The sequence below is a fragment of the Amblyomma mixtum genome, chromosome 2 (assembly GCF_055824585.1).
Source record: "Amblyomma mixtum isolate Tamu chromosome 2, ASM5582458v1, whole genome shotgun sequence".
Classification (NCBI taxonomy): domain Eukaryota; kingdom Metazoa; phylum Arthropoda; class Arachnida; order Ixodida; family Ixodidae; genus Amblyomma; species Amblyomma mixtum.
This window is the reverse complement of record NC_143013.1, coordinates 45,014,611-45,037,964: the sequence shown is the minus strand read 5'-3', so window position 1 is coordinate 45,037,964 and position 23,354 is coordinate 45,014,611. Positions and strand designations below refer to the sequence as shown.

The 23,354-nt window shown below is 45.2% G+C and overlaps 1 protein-coding gene across 2 annotated transcripts in view; it reads right to left on the bottom strand.

The window, feature by feature from the left end:
- Window positions 1–1,472: 1,472 nt before the first annotated feature.
- ArgRS-m (arginyl-tRNA synthetase, mitochondrial) overlaps window positions 1,473–23,354 on the bottom strand; it is a 29,222-nt gene continuing 7,340 nt past the window's right edge. Inside the window, exons 7-17 of one of the 2 annotated variants that reach the window (XM_089571438.1) lie at window positions 21,542–21,626; window positions 21,065–21,138; window positions 20,386–20,492; window positions 19,341–19,418; window positions 17,598–17,658; window positions 12,446–12,653; window positions 10,160–10,343; window positions 8,720–8,815; window positions 7,348–7,422; window positions 3,637–3,700; window positions 1,473–1,590 (exon numbers count right to left, since the gene is read on the bottom strand). In XM_089571438.1, the coding sequence (XP_089427564.1) occupies window positions 1,504–1,590; window positions 3,637–3,700; window positions 7,348–7,422; window positions 8,720–8,815; window positions 10,160–10,343; window positions 12,446–12,653; window positions 17,598–17,658; window positions 19,341–19,418; window positions 20,386–20,492; window positions 21,065–21,138; window positions 21,542–21,626 (1,119 nt within the window). In that variant the 3' untranslated portion in view covers window positions 1,473–1,503. The remainder of the gene's footprint in view (window positions 1,591–3,636; window positions 3,701–7,347; window positions 7,423–8,719; window positions 8,816–10,159; window positions 10,344–12,445; window positions 12,654–17,597; window positions 17,659–19,340; window positions 19,419–20,385; window positions 20,493–21,064; window positions 21,139–21,541; window positions 21,627–23,354) is intronic. The other variant, XM_089571439.1, reaches the window with a different exon arrangement.

Sequence of the window (23,354 nt, the reverse complement as noted above, 5' to 3'; positions counted from 1 at the left end):
CTGTTACAGCACTATTTAGAAATAAGCATTATCAGCAATGCCTTAACTGCACTGCTATGCTTTCAAGATTCACCTTTTAACAATGCTGGGATTGGTTCACCATGGCATGACAGCATCACATATACAGTCCAATAAAAGCAAACACATCACACTTCAGCTTGCACTTAGAGTCATGTATCACATATTTGTTTGCGAAACTGCATGCACTTACAATGACTGCCACCTTTTGTTAATTATTATAACTTTTGCTTCTTGTAATAACCTCATTTTTGCGTTTGTATATACTTGTATTAACACAGATATATGCCCACCCTTACGCAATACCTATGGAAAAAAGGTGGAAACCTTGTTTCCACATTAAAATCCTTTGAAAGGAATTTTAAGAGCTTATACAAGAACAGCGTTGACTTGGGAAGAGAACTAATCAGCAAGTACACAGAGAATCAGAATGAGAGAATGAATGAATGAATTGTTCAATGAGAAGGTAGGTCAGATGCCATTTTTTGAGTGAGTTGGGTTGTTAAGGAAGGGAGAGTTAGGGATTCATTAGACACATATATGAAGGGAAGCTTTGGGGGTCAAGCCACACCTTACACTGCTCTGTAGAGGCCTCATAGCTTAGCATGTATAACGCTCAATATTATCTCTTTATGAGAATGAAACAACAAGTGTTAGACGTATAGGACCGAAGAAGCAGAGGATGCACACTGGAAATTTAATGACAAATTAGTGGGCAGTGGACCAGCACAGAATAGAAAAGAGTGAAACCAGAACGAAGTCATTTTATGAAAAAAATTCAAAGCGCAGTGCCTCATGTTTGAAGCAAGATCAGGGTACCTTAAAATGCAGATTTATAAAAAACCATACCCAAGATAATAACTCTTGAGCAGTGTGGGACAAGTGTCAAGAGCAAAACATACTTGCCCTTTCCTGCTTGAACCACATCAGGTCCTCAGTATTATATAAATGTACACATAAACATTTTGTTAGAGTGATGCAACATCCATTCAGATGTAAATGCCATCACTACCAGCATCCCAGAGGCCCTGGAGTTTCAGAATTGTTGGCAGAAAAGCAGGAAAGTAGTGTGGAAGAAAAAATTGAAATAATGGAGTTCACTCCAGCCTAAAAGTCAGAGCAATTTAGAAGTGAAAGTAAGGTGAACTGTGACATAGTAATTGTTAGAGGTAAGAATGCTGTAGCTGCAGCATAACAGATGTAGACGATGGCAAAGAGAACACAATACAGTGCTTCTTCACTTTCATCTGTCTTTTGCACTGTGGCTATGTCATTGCACTAAAGGTTTAAGAAAAATAATAAAAATTTTACTGAGCAGGGTGGCACCTGCCTGAAAGGCAACATATCCTTTCAGCACCCCCTAGCATAAGAAGGCCTGTTGTAGTACTGCTGCAATCCTTTCGCACTGCCATGATTAAAGTGAAAACCGTAAAATTACATCAAGACAACGCATGTCAAACATTCAGCCTTTAATAAGTTAGAAATCTACATTGCTGTCAGAGGGCGAACACCCAAAAGACGCATTCCTTGTGCCAATGTGACTCTTGCAGCATGGAACAACAAGAGCCTTGCCTGCAAAACAAAACAAAACAAAAAAACACTCATTACGAAAATTTCAGAACGCTGCTGTCTGTCATTACTGCCTTAAGTCTCATCTTTTGCACTTAACATGCATCAATTGTTCCAACCAGCCCATCTTTGCACCTTGGTTAGGAAGAAATAGGTGCATTAGTTGACCGTGGGTACAATACAGAACACAGCTGGATGTGCTAACACAGGTCTACAGTATTCTCACATGGCATCAAATGTTAAAGGGACACTAAAGGAAAATACTAAGTCAGGCTAGACTTATAAGGTATGGTCACTTGATAGCAAACATGCCATTTTTACAGAAAACAATACTTTTATAAGCCACAAAATCGTGTAAAAAAAACAAGCTACACAAGGCGCCGCCACTGGAAGATTCATGCAACGCATTGAGTCAGGTACTCGTGAATGAATGCTATTTCGCCACTTGATGGGCAATTACCGTCGAATTACAAGGAAAACAGCACTGCGAGAATAACAGTGCGAAGGGTGTCATAATTAAAACAACGCACAACAGACGATGGAGAGAAAGGTCAAGCGCCAACATGAGCACTGAATCTTTTCCCTTGCATTCTGGTGCTCTCAGGCAAAGTGTAGCCGTTGTATGCAGCAAATTCAGAACTGCAAGCTCTCAACAGCATTCACGGTGTGTGTACTTGCTATGTGGCTGGTGAAGCAGTTCCATTTTCACTTCAGCCATTGAATAGGTTACTTTGAGCAGGCTGTGGACGCTATGAAATTGAAAAGTGTTTTGTTTCTTTATGCACGTGCATGCATGTCGGCAAAGTGTGCAGCACAATGCGAGCGCATGGTCTTTCATGTTTTCTGCGTGATGGAAAGGTGAACATGCTTTTAGATGTACTGAAATACACGAGAAGTACAACATGCATGCACTGTCAACTCTCACTTCGTTCATTAAAGAAAACGGTTTGCAGCGCGGATCATGCACGCAGTACGTAAAGCACCGGCAAGCAAGGCATAGTTTTCCACGAGAAAACAAGATTATGCGTGCATCCTCTGCTGACAGCTATAGCCGGCAGGCGGTAGACTGCAGCTGGGCAAAACATATTCTTATTAATTTCCATTTACAACTCAGAGGAACCAATTCATGAACGCAGAAATCTCAATGACAACAGCGCAGTCAACCACAAGGGTTGCCTGCGATCATACTGCGTATGATTGTAGTATGATCGAACGTGACCAACAAAATTGGTTGGTTGGTTGGTTTATGGGGTTTAACGTCCCAAAGCGACTAAGGCTATGAGAGACGCCGTAGTGGAGGGCTCCGGAAATTTCGACCACCTGGGGTTCTTTACCGTGCACTGACATCGCACAGTACACGGGCCTCTAGAATTTCTCCTCCAAAGAAATTCCAGCCGCCGTGGCCGGGATCGAACCCGCGTCTTTCGGGTCAGCAGCCGAGCACCATAACCACTGAGCCACCGCGGCGGCAAAATGCACCACTCAATTTTCCAACACCGTCCACATGTCTTGCGATTGACATTCGTGTTGTTTGGTTCAAGCCGTACTGTGCAGATTATCTGCTTCCAGCCTAGCACTGGGAACGGTCTGTTTTCGCCAGAGGGTTGTGTCACAATTATAGGTGCAGACAAAGACGAGAGAGGGGTTCTCATGCTGGGCGTTACTTGCCATTGGCTGCACCTCTGTACTTTCGTAAATACACCTTTACACAACATTACCTTCCCGAAGTAGGCTTGCATGTGATTTTACTGAAATATCTCTCATAGGTTAGAAAGCACCTTCCACAGTGAGGCGGGTATCAGGAAATTGGGATGTAATGGGATGGGGGTGACACGCCAGGCCCCCCCACAGAGTGCCATTCTCCCTAGTGATGTGACTGGTGCTTTTATATATAAAAAAAAGCAAAAAATATGCTGCTGAACAAGGCGTTGAAATAACAATCTGAAGAGATGTGGACAGATACAGGACCAATCATTACATGATCAGACATCAACAAGCATGCTGTGCAGCCTCTGGTTTAATAGTGCTCTCGAACAACCGGTACACTACCTGCGCTACGGACAAAGCTTGACGCTTGACAGGTAGTTCCTTGCTGGCTCGACCAATGGCATGACTGCAAAGGCAAAGCAAACTGGCTTGTAACAAACTGCACAGTGATTGCACCCTGAGATATCAAACTCATAGGGAGGTGTGGAATAGTTTTATATATAGGTAATTCGATATATGAAAAATAATAATAGGTAACCTGAAGAAAGAATATATTGCAACCATGCTAGTAATGCACACCTTGCAGTGCCATGCTGGCAGAGCAGCACTTGCAAGGCATTGCTAGGCCTAACCTGCTTCGTATCAAAGCTGTAGCAGACAGTCACAGGCCGTCACAGGATGTCTAATCCTGTTACCAGTACACTAGAAATAGAATTAGCTCAGCAAAGTTATGGTACAGTTGGCTTCCGCGACATCTTCGGCAGCAAAACGAGAGAAGCATGCCAGAAGACTGCCGCCACTAGACTTTAGTTGGGTTGGCTTCACTGCATGTCAGCGAAGTGGTGTCAGAAATGAGAACAAGAGACTGAAGGCCATGCTCAAGCACACTTCATGTTTACGTCGTCATGCAGTTTCACAGCACTAGCGCTGCCAACAGGCGCCCATAGCCGCGGGGCCGACCACTCTCTGCACGTGTTCAGTAACTGAATAGCACAATTGGGAGAAGCACCATTTCCAGGGATGCAGCATGCCGTTCGATATACTGAACGTTGTGCTGAATACGAGTTCAATAAACATAAACAATAGTGCTGTACTTCTGCATGGGATTTTCAAGGAGGTGTTCCGACTGTTCAATATAAATATTAATTTGATCTTATCCCGTTTCAATATAGCCAGTCTCAATGGAGGTGACCTTCCTGTCCATGCTTCAAATTAAGCCTATCTGCCCACTGAAGGCAAAAGTTTGCACATCAGCATGTGCACAGACATAACACACACATGCACACACACACGTACGTCCACAAAATAAAAATTTCCAGGCATCTGCAGAACTGAAGATGTGACGATCTGTGCATGCAAGCGACTAACAATTCAAGCTCAAAAGGCAACAGAGAGATGGCAGAGTTGTATCAAGAAAACAAAGGTCAAAAGAAAACATGTGGACAGTTCACGTACAAAACCTGCAAAGGAAGGACGGGCACAAAAAAAAAAATGCTTGTGCTCCCTCTGTCCTTCATGTATTTAAGGCTTAAGTATTCATTGGATTACCAAATAACCTGCTCATTCACTTTGCTAAGGAGGCACCATGTCACATTTGTGGACGCAATCTACACACACTTGCTCATGTTTTCGGATACAAAGCAAAATTCCACCTCTGAATTGCGGGCCCTCAACAATTTGACCCTCCCTGTCGAGTCTCTGTGCCATCTCTTGCACCTAAAGCGAAATTTGTTTGTAAAAGACAAGTAAAGTTGGACGTCATGACATTTCATGGCGGGATGAGTAAGGGACTTGTATTTTTGCATATCTTTTCAAACGATCGAAAATGATGCAATTTACCATTCGCAATCGGTCAATAGGTTAACATAGAAATGGCACACTAACTTTCATTGCCACAGACGAAGAAAAAGTGCTGTGGCGATAAATGTCCAGAGTGGCCGAAAATATTCAAGCAGCGTTTTCTGGCCACCATACGCTGCTTTTTTGGGCAAGTGTGGTATGAAATGGGCTTATTGCTTAGAGGTGTTGAAAACCATGCTTCTACAAGGAGAAAGTTGGCAGACTCTAGCGCTGAAGCCTTTTCATGAAAATAGCAATGTAGAAGCACCTCCAAAGAAGCGCAGCTAACCGAGCAGTAAAAGCCCACGGGTTGTCGCAAAGAAGCCTCACAATGCTGAGCCGCTTCCAACAAACACAGCGCACTATGATCAGTGCCTAAAGCCAAGGGAGGGGGGTCTCAGGGGGTCTTAGACTTCAAACCAATATTGACAACTCAGTGCTCAGAATGTAAACGGCATGAATCTGAAGCAAGCAACCATTTTGTATTCTTGTCAGTGGTGGTAGGAAAAATTCTTCTCAATCGTTTTGAAAATTTTGCTTTGGTTTTTAGCAAGAGTCATTAACAAGTTTTCTAAAACCTGAGATGGAGAAAAGCACAAACAATGCAGCACTAAACAAAGGGTGGATGACAAAGGAAAACCCATGCCTTCATGCCACGAGTTAGTCCAGAGCTGGCCGCTCAATTCCAAGGCTACACAACAACGAGCGCACTGGTTGAGCGTGGGGATCATTTGCTTCAGGTCTGTGACATAAACTGAGCAAACAATGATCTAAAAATGATTTCCTCCCTTTGTAAAAAAAAAAGCATGTGTAAAACAGGCCGCAAGCTGCTTTCTTTCTCTCCCTCTGCACCTGTGTTTGAATCACTAGAGGCCCCTTTCGATGAAGCCAGAGTTTAAGCATTGGCTCCACACACACAGAATGACTGTTTTTATCTGTTTCACAAGTTATGAACTAAAGAACAATTCTCTGAAGTGTATATTCTCACAGCTAAACACTTATTCTAGTCTAGCGAGCAATTAGAAGAGGCAAGAAAATGTTGCACTGTTTAAGTTCATGTGACAGCTTTCAGGCGCTATGTACTACGTTCTCCCCGTTTAACTGTGGCTGACACAATTCAAAACTGTCGGACCACACCCATGATCGCTTAAGCTACCGAGCACATGCCGACCACGGCGAGCCTTGCTGTGAGGGAACAAAGGAACGACATTCTGGCTGACACAAACAGGTATTTATTGCTACAACAACAATAACGCCAGCTAGCAACAATATACGCTAAAGAATTGAGGATATCCGATTCACCAGCACGGTCGTGAGCGAATGTTCGCCCACGCTAGGGCAAGGGATACTCCACGGCCGGATGGGATGGTATGTGGGAGAACATTCCACCCCACGAGGCTTCGCCCCACAGGCAAAGAGCGGAGAGCTTCGTGCCTGAACGGTGGTGCGCATTCAAGTTCCCGAGCTACGACACTGCCACCCTCCCTTGTTAGTTAAGGTAACTAACTAGGCTAGCGAGGGTGCATCGCGGGGAAGCCAACCATAGGGGACCAGTAGGGCGCATCCCCACACTACATGTATGTGGACGCTGATAAAAATGTCCTCAAATATAAAAATTCTTCGTAATTTTTTTAAGCTTCACTTCTGCTTGTGGTCTATGCTTTGTGAGTTTTGCAAAAAAATGTTTTTCTTCTCAGCAGATTTAATTGGTGCCTGAAGAAGTTAACTGCATTTAACCCACCCTGTCACCTGGGTGAGAAAGCTGAGAAGCAGTTCTCCAACAAAAGCACTAATTACAGGCTAAGTTAAATAAATTAATTATTCAAGACAAAAAGATGTTCTGCAGTAACAACAGAAAAAGACACCAGTGTGTATGCAAGAGAACACACCCCATGTAATAACAGATTTGCACTAGTTTTATCCTTTCTTTAGGCTTAAAAGCATGAAGTACAAGTCTCTTTACTCTGTTCATACAGAAGATTCACTGCCAAAGCCAGGCATGCACAATCTGCTCACTCCTGTAACAGTGCAACAGTGCCGAAAGATGGCTGCAACACTGACCACATGCCAACATTCTGCCAGCATTCCTTGCCCTTAAAAGGTGGGCATTTGATGGGCTCCTGCAAACAGAGGAAAGCCAAAACCCTTTTTGACTGAATTGATGCTGCCAAGAGTGTTAGGATGCCCGCACAAGACAGCATAACTAGTGCTCACCTCAGAGTAAACAGGTACTGCACCACAGTGCAAGGCTCCAGCTGGGTCAGCGCACTGCACACCACTTCCTCAAACCTGCGGGCAGATAACATGCATCCTGATGGGCATTCTTGCATTGTAGACAAATAAGAAGTGCATGGTATGCATAGTTCTCTTTTCTCTCCAGCCTCCATCGCTTCCCTCGTGGCAGTCCAGAGTGAAACAAACACTACCGCACCTCTCCTTTCCTTCTGCTCCTCACCCATTGTGTGCGGATTAGCTACGCAGTGTTGCACAGACTAGGCGCACCATTATAGACTCAGAGGCAAAATCCAAAAGACCGTTAACACGAAAGAGCTGCTCTTGCTAGGCTATGTCTTTTCTATTGTGCCACTGCCTGCTGAGACTGGCAGCCACACTCCCACTGCGACACCACACACTGCTGCTAAATGTCAACATCCTCGCAAATTGTGACTCCCGACCTGGCAGCAGTGCTAGCTTTCACGATGCTTCACGGTTTGTGAGACAAAGGACATTCCGGACCACTGCTGAGCATGGCATTGTTCTCAATGGTTGCATCCAGTGCCTAGTGCGAGTTGATTGTTGCTGCAACTAAACGCAGTATTGGCCACAAGCGTAAAGGCCAACCTCCCAGCAACCTTCAAGCGGGGCTTTGAGCCTCACTGCCCTAATGCATGGGCTAACATAAGTGCCCAAAGGAAGCAAACAGACATTTCGTCTCAATATTCTTTGCTATTTAAGTTAAAATAGATGCAAATAACACACACAGGGCACAGACGCAGCTTTATTTGCAACAAATTTAGTTGCAGAGTTCCTGGAAAGTTTTTGTGTGAATGCTTTTTCTAAGACAGGTGTGTATGTGTGCATGCACACGTGAGCATACACAAGTCCTACATGATCATGTGCATGGGACCCCTTCACTGGACGATCGCCCTGAGTGCTATTCAGATGTTTCAGTGGGAAATCACTCGCGCCACGCAACTGAGATGTTTATTTTTCCCTCTTTTTTCTTTCGTCACAAAACAGGCCTCCACAAAACCATTAAGGACAGCACCCACATATTATTAAGTGCCCAGATGACACCAGTGGTGCTATGCGAGTGTCACCGTTTTAGACACTTCTACTTCGGCCGGTACCAGTTGGCTCAGCCCCCAGCTACCGGGGCTCAAGCCAATCAGAGTGAACCAAAGCAGACATGCCTAAAAAGGCAATATACCCGCAGAATACCACCCCCCTGTTAAACATACAAACTAAAAAAAAAGAATATAAGGCTCAGTCTGCTTCACAGAACACTGCATCAGAAACAGAACACATTGAGGCTGATGCAGTCAACCTCGATTAGAAGAGTGAAGAGTTTCCCTTAGACCCTCACCTGGCTATCTGGATGGCCAGGGCAAGAGCAGGAGGCTCTTGCAACGTGTCCACCGCAACTCCAGTGTCCACCGGAAAGCCAGCCTTCTCCTCAAGGCTGAAACATGGATTCACCCAGTTTCTACAGCTTCCCTGGCAAGCCAGTCTCTGGCAAATATGAAGGTTATGAGACAGGGGTCGTGTTCACGCATGGGTGAGGAACTCGTCTTTAATAAGCAACCTACTGTCAATGCTAAGAACAAACTGGACATGTTTCAGACACATCCACAGGTCTCTAAACATAATGATACTGTGCTGGTTAGTGTAACTATCAGCAGGGAATGTGTTCAGGCAGTGCACTGCTCAACTCTTGCAGTCTTCTAAAGTACTCTCACTGCTTTCAAACATCTCTGGTCCTGCATGCACTATGGGTGTAATGTTCCTTTCAAAGTGCTACGAGACACAGGGCAAAAACTAGAGAACTACATGATGGGCGAAGCAGTGCCTGACTTGCGCTTTTCTTCCTTCTAGCTTTCCTTTCACAGTACTGTAAAAACATTACAAATGGCACCTAGCTAGCCTACACTGTTGCTCTTCTCCTGTAGATGCCACTCAATAGCAGAACGTGAAGTTTCTATTGAGCGCAACTGAAGATGTCTCCCCTTATCAGCTGCACCTCTGACCACACTCCCACATAAACGGTTCCCCACGATGTTGTGGAAGCCAGTAACCAGCATGACAGCCTGCACTAGAAAGTGTTTGTGCAAAGCTTGCAATCAGCCTGGTGTCTATTTAGCACAACTGCAAGTGGCACTGATAAAAGAGGTAAATACACATAAATTACACCAGACTAAAATAAAGTGAGAAGGAGTGTGATTTATAGCAAAAAAAAACTGCCTACTGTCTGATTGTTCATAAGTCACGTGTGTGCTGACATGTTGGTGCACTAGAAAGACTAAAATGTCAACACCGCTGACTCCTGAGCGATTCATCCTGAATATAATTTAGCCTTATTGTAAAAACAAGCATTGACCATGCAGCTGCCTATCTGTGCAATAAAAGATTACACAAGTGCCACCATTCAGCCCTGTCTCAGAGCCCCCGCAGCTGGAGCAAGTGGACAGCTCCCTATGGGCTTATTTAGGTAATTACTCTTGTGGCTACTTCTGGTTCAACATGTTTATGATGTGCTGAGAAGTGAGGACAGGTGCCAAAGCTGGTGTTTAAAAAAGTGTCTTCTCTCTCAACATGTGTTTGATGCACTGTAGTGTGAACATACGGTAGCTGGATCCATCCGAACATTCTTAGCAGCTGAAACAAGCACTATCGGCAACTCTAGAGGACTGATGTAGTCATGCTGTGGATTAGCCGGTACATTTGCAGCCGGCAAGAGAATGAACCAGCCAGGCAGGAAGCAGCTCTTGTCAACACCATAGTGGCAATACTTTGGAAGAGCACACACCTACAAAGCCTGGCGTGAGCGTACTGCAGAGAGATGCCAGAGTCACCAGCTGCGTGCAGTGCCTGTTGCCAGTCAAAGGTGACATCCCGGTTGCGCCGACCACGAAGGCAATTCACCACCACGGCTGCCAGCCCCAGCTGCTCGGCCGCCAGCCCCATTGCCGTCTCACCACTCACCCGTGTTGCTGCACACCATACAAACTATTTGAGGCTCACTCTTTACAATAATATGTACATATCAGTTTTAAGGCTAGCCTAGAAATGGTGTTGCGGAATCTACAAGCCAACAAGAAAGCACAGGGCTAACAAGGGATCAGTGGCGCAAAACCAGGGGTGGACAGGGGGGCCCTGATCCCCCCCCTTTCATTTAAGGTTGCAGGACACTGCATGCGGGTGTCCCCCCCCATATTCGTCTCAGGACTACTAGGTTGGCACTGAATGATACCAGCAGCACACACAACACAGGGAAGCCGCAGGAGCGAGGTGGTCTGCTTCCTGCCACAGCATGGCTCACAGAATCAAATGTTCAAAAAACAGTGCGGTCATAATCACAGTCTGCCGACAATCAAAGGATATGCCATGACTACTAGTGATTGCATTTAATTTGACTTCAAGCCTCTGCTTTTCTGGCGTCAAGTCAATCTGTGATTGAGACAGAGATGTTAAAGGCTAACACTTGCTGTCGAGCTAGTTGGTCTTCCATGATCTTTGATAAACCAGTGCAAGAAGACATCGGACAAGTAGACGAAGGATGATGTGGACGGAAGTGGTTAACAACTTTCATTCCAGAAGAAATGGGGACAACATATTTATACAGTTTCCAGTCCAGACCTAAGACGTAGAAAGCTAGGCAAGAACCATTTTGACATGAAAATGTCACAGAAGATAGCAAAAAGACAATAAAAATGTGACAAGTAGGAAAAATTAATGTGCGTCATTAAAATAGAGGCACTAGCCCGCAAATCCTGCAAAGTTCTTTTTTTTTATTCATCAAAGCAAAAAAACCAAAGGTTGCGAAGAATGGCCAACAAGAAACACAACAAAACCCACGCTGACATAAATGGAAGATAAATATCTTTGTTCCGTTTCTTGTGGAATAAAAGTTTTTAGTTCAGTGCTTCAATCCACGTCGTCCTTCCTCTACTTCGATGCTGTCTTTTTGCACTGGTTCTTCAAAGATCAAAGTTAAAGGTATCTAATCCTGCACGTTTCAGGGTCGGCACCACGCAAACCCTCGAAACTTTCTTCGGGGTTTCTCTTTTGTTGAGACCTGGGGTACGTTTCGCAGCATGCGAGACAGGCGCTGACAGGTGCAACTCTCATCTTAGTGGCGTGCATAAACTACTTTATCTCAGCTGGCCATCTTTGTTAAAAAAATAAGTAAAATACATTAAGCAATGTCCCCTGCCGTCACTTTCAGTTCCTTAAACTGCCAGTCTGATTAGAAAATTGTGAAAGACCTTTCAACCATCGCTGGCCCACACCGCCTAAGAGCCAAAAATAAAATCACATAGAGACTATGAATATAGAGAGGGGAAAGCAATGCTGGATGAATGCTGTAGGTAGAAATAGCACAACCTCTGAACTGTTTAACCTGCACAATGCAGGCTTTAGATTCGAGGAAAGCTACAAAACAAAACTTTATACTCAGTGCCAGAGGTCTACATGGGCAGGTATCTAGACTGGGCCCAGCCTTACTTGCCGCCTCTTTGGCCTGGACCCGACTGCGGCCCGATATCAATTTCTAATGGCCGGCCAGTAGGTATGTGGTCGTGTGTAAACCACCAGCAATTTTTTTGAAGCCCCTCCTACATCACACTTCTAATGACTGTCACTACAATCTTGGCTGCAGGTCTTGCTTAATCCCTGCAACAGGAAAAAAGTTCATTAGCACTTTTCTTAAAATTCAGGGCCATATTCATCAGGGAGCTCATAAACTGTACATAAGCATTGCCTTGCAGGTTTTTGAGACAATAGGGGGAGGAAAATAGTAATAATAAAAAAACAGAAGTACTGGAAGCCTGCACAGTCCTACATCGCACAGATCTAATGAGGAAAAAAATGATTCCCAGATGAGCAATTGACAACTGATGACCATAGCAGTGCCCAGCATCCATCAACGAGCCAGCCGCGAGCCCACTGTGTGGAGCTGAAAGAGAGGCGCAGTTGCTCTTCTGTGCCACCAGGTGAACTTTTACAAACAGCTCACCTGAATGCACCTATGAGACACACTCAGAGCTACAAGCAAATCCAAGTACAAAGACCTCTGCATGAAAACACTACCTACTGGGTGCCTGGTCCATGGCAAGGCGAGCACGACGCACTGCTTCGTTCAACAGGTCATCGAGCAACATGCCTTCGCTGATCCCTTTGCGGCTGCTGACACCCCGGATACGGCCAAAGGGCACGTGCTGCACCCGACTGGCCCATTTGACACCCAGCTGCTCAAGCACTAGGGCCAGCCTACGGAAATGTTCCGCTTGGGACCTGTCCACCTGCAGAGGACATTCACAGCTGAGCACGTGCCACTGCCATTGACCAATGCATCTTCTGTAATACAACCGAGTCGACCTAGGCCACTAAAGTACTAAGACGTTGTGGGGATCGTCCCAATCCTGTTTCCTTGTTTTTAGCCAGGTCAAGCTATCCAATGTGGTCCCTTGGGGGCTGCCATCTTGGTCATGTGATGTCACACACTGGCTCAAGTAGACCGTATGCCACACCTGCTTTGGCCCCATTGCCCTACGTGCACTGTGCTGAAGGAGCTGGCCCTTGTGGCCCTAAGATGCATTCGATCACCCAGAAAGGCGGGATACCCCTGTTGCAACACTTCCTTGGTTGTGTGGTGCAGCAGGTGCAAGGCTTCATCTTGCCTAGACCTGCTGGCCCAGGCTGAGTACCATGGAGTACCATGCTTTCATTTCATCTGTCGTCATCCTTTAGGTCTATGATTGAAGGCACTGCGCTATTGAAACAGAACGATCACACAGTTAATACTCGCAACACAGACACTTGGTTTGTTCCCCATTTTCGCACTGACTATAAGTTCCAAGCATTACAGCACAATCTTCCAGTAATTTTAAATAGATATAAAGACATAAATAACCCTACTAAGAAAGCATTGCATGAATTATTTCTTCAAAAATAATTCCTGACGTATAATTCGCGCCAAAGTACAGCTGCTCCCTTGTATCTTATGTAAATATGTTTTCTGTATTTCCCTATTGTAATTTATTGATGATTTTGTGCTTTCTGGATGTCCTGTTTTGTGAAAACTGTAACCTGACTATGTGTTCGTTTTTATTTTTTTTTGTGTGTATGTCAATGTTCTCAACAATGTCTGCTCCTATGCCTTGTAACGGCTGCCTGGGCCTCGTCAAGCTGTATACCTACAGCTTTTAGTCCAGGCAGCCGCCAGAATTTTCTGGAAAATAAATGAAATTGAATTGAATTGAATTGAATGTGGCAAGTACACGCACAAACATATGCTATCTGTTGGCGGATGCAGCTGTGCACACATGTGCACACATGAAATACCCAAAAACTGATGGGATGGCTATTCACAGTAAAATCTCAATAACGAACTTGGCTGATACAAATTTTAGAATGACATCAATTTGAAAAATTCCCTGACCTCAGTGCATTTTGTATAATGCGCAAAATTTCGGGTGTTCCGAACACTCTTCTACACCCCTCGGGTTGACACAAATGTGGGAGCCGTGACCCTCACCCTGCGCAGTCATCCCACTGCTGACACCACAATCAGCAGTCATGCAGTACTCATCAAGACCAATGAGTGGTGGTGTGTGGCCCGTACATTGCCAACGTCACAATCGCCAATCGTGCACAACTCACCGCAAGCACTAAGTGGTGGCACTCGGCCTGCACACCGTCAGTGCCGTGATCGGCAGTTGCATAGTACTCACCGCAAGTACTAAGTGGTGGTACATGGCCAGCACATAGCCAGTCATGCAGTGTGCACCAGTGAGTAGTGGAGTGTGGCTGTAGATAAATGTTTTCAGAAAATAATTTCCGCCAAGGCATTTCCCATGCTCCAGCACAAGGATTTTGGTTGTTTTCTGATGATACGAACATGTTCACGACCCCATAGGATTCTACTGTAGATTCAGCAAGATACTACTGTAATTAGAACGATACAAGCCCTAAATTCCCTAAATTAGGTGCTATTCCACAAGTCACATGCAAGCCAGGTGCCATGCATTTTCTAAAAGTGACAGGCAGGACGTGTATGGTCAGGCCGGAAAAAAAAACACAAACACATATATACCCGACGTTTATACTTTGTGGCACAATATTGCGTTGCAACTGGTTTATAAATATATATACTTCGGTAGCTCATTAACCCAATCAAGGATAAGGCAAGTTGCAAACTCTAGCCTGAAGTACAGAGGTAAAATATGTTGTTTTGTTCACACGGGCTGTTGGCGTTTAATTCCAGCGTCACTGTACATCCTATTGTGTGATACTTGCAGCATGCCCTATGGTCCAATCCTATGTAATATTACTGCCCTCTTAGTCGGTTTTCTGTCAAACTGATTTTTGTAGGCCATCTAACATTGGTAACTGTGACCACACTTGTCAAGTCTACCAAATTACTGTTCCCTCAAAATGTTCATGGCTTTCAATGTGTGTGAAGACTTGAACATGCCAGCATAAGCAGTCATTTTGGGCCGCCATGAAGAACTCTAAAGACTGAAATAAGATTGAGCAGTGAATCCTGCCTTCACCTCACCAATGCTCTTTACCCTTGGCCATACACCACCTTTGTGTTGTTCTTCCTCAGTAAGACAGGCCTCATCAATGCCCTATGAACTACCTTCAGTCGGCGTGTGTCTGCACATCAGACTGTATCCCAGTTCACTGCTGCCACCTGGAGGAGCCTGCCCAGCGCACTGCCAGGCAAACTGCTCAGGTATTCATTAAAGAGCCTTGGTCTCTCTATAAGTGCACATGAAAAAGCAGATTTTATTCCATCAGCTTACCAAATAACAGGAGACAGGGGTCTTGAATACGTAAAAAAATACGAAGATCTCAATTAAAAAAAAATGGCACATTCGATTTCAATATTCTCTAGCGTCATCATCAGCAGCAGCCTGACTACGCCCACTGCAGGGCAAAGGCCTCTCCCATGTCTCTCTAATTAACCCTGTCCTTTGCCAGTTGCGTCCCCGCAAACTTCATAATCTCATCCATCCACCTAACTTTCTGCCGCACCCTGCTACGCTTACCTTCTCTTTAAATCCATTCCGTTAACCTTAAGGACCAGCGGTTATCTTGCCTTCGTGTTACATGCCCTGCCCAAGCCCATTTCTTCCTCTTGATTTCGACTAGGATGTCACTAACCCACGTTTGTTCCCTCACCCACTCCACCCGCTTCAGATCTCTTAACGTTACACCTATCATTTTTCTTTCCATAGCTCGCTGTGTTGTCCTTAACTTAAGCTGAACCCTCTTTGCTAGCCTCCACGTTTCTGCCCCCATAGGTGAGTACTGGTAAGATACAGCTGTTGTATACTTTTCTCTTGAGGGATATTGGTAAACAGCCATTCATGATCTGAAAAAACCTGCCATACGCGTTCCACTCCATTCTTATTATTCTAGTTATTTCCCTCTCATGATCCGGATCAGCGATCACTACCTGCACTAAGTAGACATATTCTCTTGCTACTTCCAGCACCTCGCTACCAATTGCGAACTACTGTTCTCTTGCTAGACTTGTTGAACATTACTTTGGTTTTCTGCATGTTAATTTTCAGCCCCACCGTTCTGCTCTGCCTGTCTAACTCATTGATCGTGCTTTGCTGTTCATGTCCTGAGTGACTTAGCTCGGCAATGTCATCAGCAAATCGCAGATTACTTATGTATTGTCCCCCAACTCTTACCTCAACTGTTCCCATTTCAGGCCCCGGAATACCTTCCGTAAACAGGCAGTGAATAGCATAGGCGAGATTGTGTCTCCCTGCCTGACACCTTTTCGCAGTGGAATTTTATTGCTGACTTCATGGAGGACTATGGTAGCTGTGCAATCGTTATAAATATCTTCCAATATTTTCCCATAACACTCTTCTACACCCTGATTCCACAATGCCTCCATGACAGCTGATGTTTCCACTGAGTCAAATGCTTTCTTGTAATCAATGAAAGCTATACATAGGGGTTCGTTATATTCAGCGCATTTCTTTATCACCTGATTTATACCGTGAATATGGTCTATTGTTCAGTATCCTTTACAAAAGCCTCTAAAGTACCTACCTAAAGGGTTTTGAAGTCTAATTTGACCTCGAGCTATTAAAAGCTCAATATATTTGATGCCTCCAGAGTGTCTGAATGGCGATTTCAGACCAAAATGCAGCAGAACTTCGTGCCTGTCGCGTCCCGCAACAGTGCTCTTCACTCCTTATGGCTGCCAACTTGGTCTTGTTCAAAAGCTGGTGCTCCTCCCTACATTACGGTATTACTCACTGTTGTGAAATCCTCTTGGAACATCCGCATTCCACCACTGAGGCCTCTACAATGAGCTCCGAACAGTGGTGCACACACTTCCAATGTGATTTTCTCCACTTCATGTTTTTTTGCCATGAATAGCCCTACAAAAGTTTTTGTTATGTTTTTAAGGTGCAATTTGAATTAATCTTACACCATTTAACTCAGGAAGAACTAGACAATGAAGCTATGCTATTGTTCTATGGCCAAGTCGAACATATCAAATTTGGTGAACATTAATGTCACCTAATTATATTTCATAATTATGGTGCCTTGACATAACTGAACATTTTTATATGATGATGTGCCTCAATAACAATTTCTAGAGGCCCGTGTACTATGCGATGTCAGTGCACGTTAAAGAACCCCAGGTGGTCGAAATTTCCGGAGCCCTCCACTATGGCGTCCCTCATAGCCTGAGTCGCTTTGGGATGTTAAACCCCAATAAACCTGTCCAACAATACAAATAGCACAGCTTTGCATGACAGGCCTTTGGCTACAGCTACAGCCCAATCAGAAAAAAAAAAAAAAAAACACTGAGGGAAGTGTCCTAACAACCCGTAGGAAATGACTGAATTAGGCTTCAGTTATTTTCTGATAATATAGAACTGAGCTGCAATGAAACTAATTATATTTTTGAAAACAGGAGGAAGAAATACATACACACACTTAATTTCATTACAATATCTCTAATAATAAATTTTCCTTTTTAAGACCCGCATCTCTCCTTAACATGCCTCAATTGTTTTCTCACATCCGCCCTTTGTGACACTACAATGTAAAAAAATCGACCTTATTCCTAACAAATTCTCTTTTAAATTCCCTCTCAAGTTTTCTGCTGCAAGAGCCTCCACAGAGAGCCAGGTGGCCAGGTCACAACCAATCTGAGCGCCCATGCGGACTGCCATTCCTTGCATGCCCGTCTCTGGTCTTACCACGTAGTAGGCCCAGTCAAAGTTGTGCACCTCCTTGCGCTCTAGGGCTGCCACCACGTCCCTGCAGCAGAGCACAAGCACTTATGAAACATTTTTAATAAGGGAGTAATTACTCATTGACATCCACCCGAGCGCAGCCATATGGCTACAAAGGAACAGCTTTCTCAGAAACTTCGTAGTTAAAGGTGCACTGAAGAGGAATCTGAACTCGTCTTTTTGCCGCGGGAACTCGACCTACACGTTCCTAGCATTCTTAGAAACTGCAACTTATTGCCCTGTGTGGCCGATTTCCCTAATTAAATCGAATTAACGTCCGGCTCCCGCCTTTTTTTTTTAATTCTCCCTCGTACGGTGGGCGGAGTCGACCAACGCAGGGAGTGCCTTTCAGCCAGCTCCGTGGAGGCTTTGCTTTCGGTTCATTTTGTTTTTTAGGTTTCCGCGAATAAATAGTTTCATTCGCAGATAATATAACCGCAAAATAAGCCAGCAGAAATAAAAATATGCGCGGACTATTTGCTCCTACGGACTACTACGTATTACTCCGCCGATGGCAGAGCGGCAAGCCGCCACGGGACTGGGTGAAAGGCACTCCCCGCGTTGGTCGACTGCGCCCACCGTACGAGGGAGAATTTAAAAAAAAAGGCGGGAGCCGGGCGTTAATTCGATTTAATTAGGGAAATCGGCCACACAGGGCAATAAATCGAAGTTTCTAAGAATGCTCGGAACGTGTAGATTGAGTTCCCACGGCAAAAAGACGAGTTCAGATTCCTCTTCAGTGCACCTTTAAAGAAAAATTCGTCCTGGTCCGGGGTTCGAACTCGAGACCACCGCTTCACCGGAGCAGTCGCTCTACCAATTGAGCTAACCGGGACGGCAAGCTTATGGTAGGGCGAGAGCGAATTGATCAATAACTCAAAGTTGGAACTGTGTTGGTCAAATGAAACATTTTCCATGCCTGTAATGACAGTGGCCTGTTTGCCAGGACATAAAGCTAGTTTGCCGGGCAAGAAACTGAACACTGCCCCTAGCTTGCTCAGAGCTTTGGAATATCGATGAAAAAAAAACCTAACAGCTGCTTTACCCTGTTGCCCAAAGCATGTGCAAGCTTGAAATGCTTGCAATAAGTAACTCAGTGTCATGCCATTTCCAACTGCAGAAAAAGACCTCGTGTGCACAGGTCTCTCCATAAGCGGAGGGAGGCCAAATTGCACTGCAGCACCCGTTCATGTCTTCTGAGTAGAAGGGAATGATATGGTACAAAATTAATGCCACCCTTCCCTATGTTTATTTGCGGGGCCATTTTGCTCCCCTCTGCACACACCTATGGATGTCAACACTATACCTCTACTGTAATTCCTGTAACTGGTTCCAAGGTTCAGGAGTCTCACCTGTCGACATTCTACACTGTAGGCCACTGATTTGGCTTGAACACTCGGAACAATTTCTGAAACAAATGCAACAGCCGAAAGTGCAGGCAGATCATGTGTTTCGCTACATCTTTCACTCTGGTTTCATTAAATCTGCTGACCACCACATCTGAGCATCTCAAGCTCGAATTACCCCCCCGATTATTTTCGGTGCCAAGTAGTACTTGAGATTATTTTCGGTGCCAAGTAGTACTTGAGTATTGAGTAAAACTTGAGTTGCTGCACAGGCGATCATTTAGGCAGCACTTAAGACATGGCGTGACACCTCAGCTGCAAATTCAGCTTCAAAAACCAGGAGATGTGAGCTGCCACTTGCCTTGTCAGGTAGAGGCTGGCTCCAGAGCTCTTTGCCAGGGGCACAAACTCTGGGCACTCAACTCCCAGGACACCATCCCTGCAAGCCGGACACAAGGAAGTTGTTTATGTGGGGACTGCTTGGTGGCACATATGCAATGCCATATACTGCTGTCCTAATTAGGCACCTAGCATAAGCCCCTCACCATATTCGAGCAACCGTGGCACCCAATTTCACCAATGCTGGGGGCAAGTAATGGACCTAAGTGCACACAATACTATGAGAAAATAATTTCTGGAGTAATACTCTTGGTGCATAGGTACTGGCTGCGTCAGAGAAACTACAGATTTAAAAAAGGAAATTTTGGAGCAGCCACATTTACTGTGAATATCAATTAAACATCATACAGTAGTGAGAACAGCAACATTGGCTGAAGAAAAAATGCAGACCGGTGCTTGTCCCTTCCAAACACTTAAGATGCGACCTTTCCAAAGACCACGACAGTTATTATGCTGACCTTGACCCTGTGGTGGATTGAAAGAGGGAGGAGGCTGTTGGATGACACCTGCCCCCCTCCCCCATCAATCTCTGTGTTACAGCACATTGAGTAGTATGTGTGTGTACTAGGTACCCAAAGCCAAACAATGCCTTCAGTTTGGTAGCGAAAATAGCATGCACACCCTAAAGTAAGCAATGTAAAGACCTGTCTTTAGCTGCACATCTCGGATCCACTGGCCAAAATGAGGTTCTGGATCCACCACTGCTCAACACTGAGGACACTCGTATCGCTACTGCATCCAGCTTCACACACTTGAATAATGCAACACCACTTTTTGAGCATGAGTGTCCAGTCAAATGAGCCAAATACAATATGGTAACTGCTCTTCCGTTTTTCTGCAATACAATGTCATATTAGATGATACTATGTAGTTTGAAAGTGGAAGCATCACTAAAGGGAAGCAAAGATCTGCTCCAAAGCTGCCAAATCTCCCCTTCTCCATTTCTGGCTTTACCTCATCTCGTAACCTAGCAGCGCACCATTAACAAAATGAACAAGCAAACGCACTCCCGGGAGACTAGCTTTCCCTCCTTGCGCAGCTGCTCCAGAAGGTCCAGGGCAGCCCGGCTGTGCCTGGACTCCGCATCCAGCACATCGAAAGAGATGCCCAGGCGCTGCAAAGGGTTGCACAAAGCACGTTCAAACAGCAATGGCTTTGCAGCTAAATAAACTAAGTTAACACACATATGCATGGACAAATTGGTATTAACAAGGGACGTGGTACATGTTGACAAAATCAGTGTGACTCTGCAGCAGACACTAAGTTTTTGTTTTCATACATGTGAGAATAGATAGTTTTAGATCAGTGAAGCGTGTTGTCTATACTCTTTTTAGTCCCTGTTTTCATGCTGTTCTGTTTATCTGATGAATCAGCCTCTCCTCCTCAGATATCTTGTTTTATAAAACAGAACACGTGGCATAATAGCCTGAGCTGTGTGATGGGCAGGTAGCATGCAGAAAGTGTAGGTTGCTCACTATATGCTGGGCACAGCTGGAATCTACAAAATAACAAAGCATGCAGGCATGGAAGAACAGCACATACATTATACTTTTCAACTAGCAGCAATCATCACATAGCTCATCGACAACAGGGAAATGTATGCTTGGCATTGCTTCGCCCCTGACAGAGCCATGGCAGTCAGCCAGAAGGCAGCTACCAAAAACCCTTCTTGGGGCATTTCCTCACCGTGTACTGTTGGCTGTAGCCATCCAGGCTAAGCTGCCGCCACTGTTGCCATCTCTCAAGCACCTCCGGTTCACCTAGAAGGTCCCACCAAGCAAAGATTATTGGTCCCTTCATAAGATGAGGGAAAAAGCGCAGCATGCCAGAATATAGGTTGGTCTGATTCATGGGGGTTCAACGTCTCAAAGCGACTCAGGCATGCGGGACGCCGTAGTGAAGGGCTCCGGAAATTTCGACCACCTGGGGGTTCTTTAATGTGCACTGACATTGCACAGTACACGGGCCTCTAGAATTTCGCCTCCATCGAAATTCAACCGCCGCAGCCGGGATCGAACCAGCGTCTTTCGGGAGCATGCCAGAATATAGCTGCTGTGACAGCTAGTTATACTGATTTAGTAAATCATATACTAGTACAACTTGTCCAGCCTGCCATTCTGTTAAGTTCAGCTTGACCATTACAACAATGGCAGCAGTACTCACCAGCCTCGAGATCGGCGAAGCACTTCAGAGCCTTAGCACGGAAGTCTGGGTCTTTCTCTGCTTCTGTGTTGGCTGCCACATAAACCTGGCAAAAAAAAAAAAAAAAATTAGAACTTTTTCAGAAGGGGCAAAAACGGACAGCACAGTAGGCACACACATGGCTCTGTTAATAGCTAGGCAGAAAGACCATGCGCGATCTGCTGTAAAATAATCCATACAGTAGCACCACTCAGAAATTATACTGCGAGTTCAGTGTGAAGCCATTGGGACAGGATGAAAATTATGGAGGTGGTATTTGTCATTATGCGATGGCAATGCATAATGATAAAGAGCTAAGGTTGCTGGCTTAGCACATTAATCAGTGAAAGTTGATTGACATTAGCTGACTGGCCCTCCACCTTTCATGGTTGCACCTGCTGGGTTGTTCTCATGGCAACCACCCTCAGGTTGCACGATCCTCCACTCCCACCAAACCTCCTCTGTCCATGGTAGCGCCTCTAATGCGAACGCATTCAAATAATATGCCATGATCACACACGCGGAGTCTGTTTTTCGGCTTCTCCCTCCAGTTCTGTGCTGTTTGTTCACTTCGCAACCAACTGAAAAGCCCGTTGTGACGTGCGAGATTATACCATACTACTGGGTGCATGCATAACCAGCCACAAGGTGCAGTATTAGGAATCTGGTCTTACAATCCACTAGGGGCAGGTTGTAGTGCCTCCAGCACTGAGATAAATACTAGCACAATCTTTATGTAAGACTTGTTTCAATTCAAATAAGCATAAATCTAGCTGCAGGAAAATACAGCAGACTTATTCAATGCTTACTGGTCCAAACACCACATCCATAATGACAGAAGTTTGTGCGACAAGTATGGTCATTTGTGTACGAAAAATAGTGAAAATACATTTGCACTATTGTAGAACGTCCACGAAGCAAGATGGGGTACACCCACAAGCCGCCCGGATCTCACCCAGATGACATCACATGGCGAACCGCAGGGAAGCGAGCCAGTTTTAAAGCAAACCGTCTCGTGGATATATGCCCTGGATACACCCTGAGCACAGATTCAGGTAACAAGCGCACAAACTACAACGGAGGCTAATTCAACTTAAACACTGCAATGTGCATAGCTTCATTTTCTCATGCTATCAATAAGAATAAGGCACTGTGACTACTATGCCTCATCAAAAAATTGTCAGTCGATTTGGGTAATTCGGCCAAATGCAGATACGTGCGCTAGCATGATGTAAATTGTCAGTTGGAGCTAAACCAACTAGGTGGTACCAGGCTACCACCTAATTACCACTCCAACTTCTTCTTCTGTTTAGCTAGTGTGCAAGCATCATTCAAATCATGTTATCTTCCTAACCGCTACCGCTCATTCCGCTTAGCTCGGTGCTCTTAAGGGTGGTGCCGCCTAATTAGCAGCCCAGGTTCTCGCCCGGTTACCCCCGGCTACACCTTGGCAAGTAAGCTATCCGGTGGGCAGGTGAGCGGTGACGCAGTGGCACAAGGCAGGTGTTGCCATCACCATCAGTGGGAGTTGGGTTGCTTGGGTTGGGTAGCAACCCAGGCTGCTCTTCCCAGGCAGCCTCTCACGAATAAATGGGCTGCCGCCTGACACAGTGGGCAGGCTGTCACTCACTCAGTGGGTAGGTGTGCAGCCTGCCACAAAACCAGACTCAGACAAACAGACGGAGAGAAAGACAAACCGACAAACACACAGCAGCTAAGTGCGAGGAATGGCCACTATAAGTGCTAGCGCGCTAAATTTAGCAGCATAACAAACACAAAGCTTCATTGCTGTGCC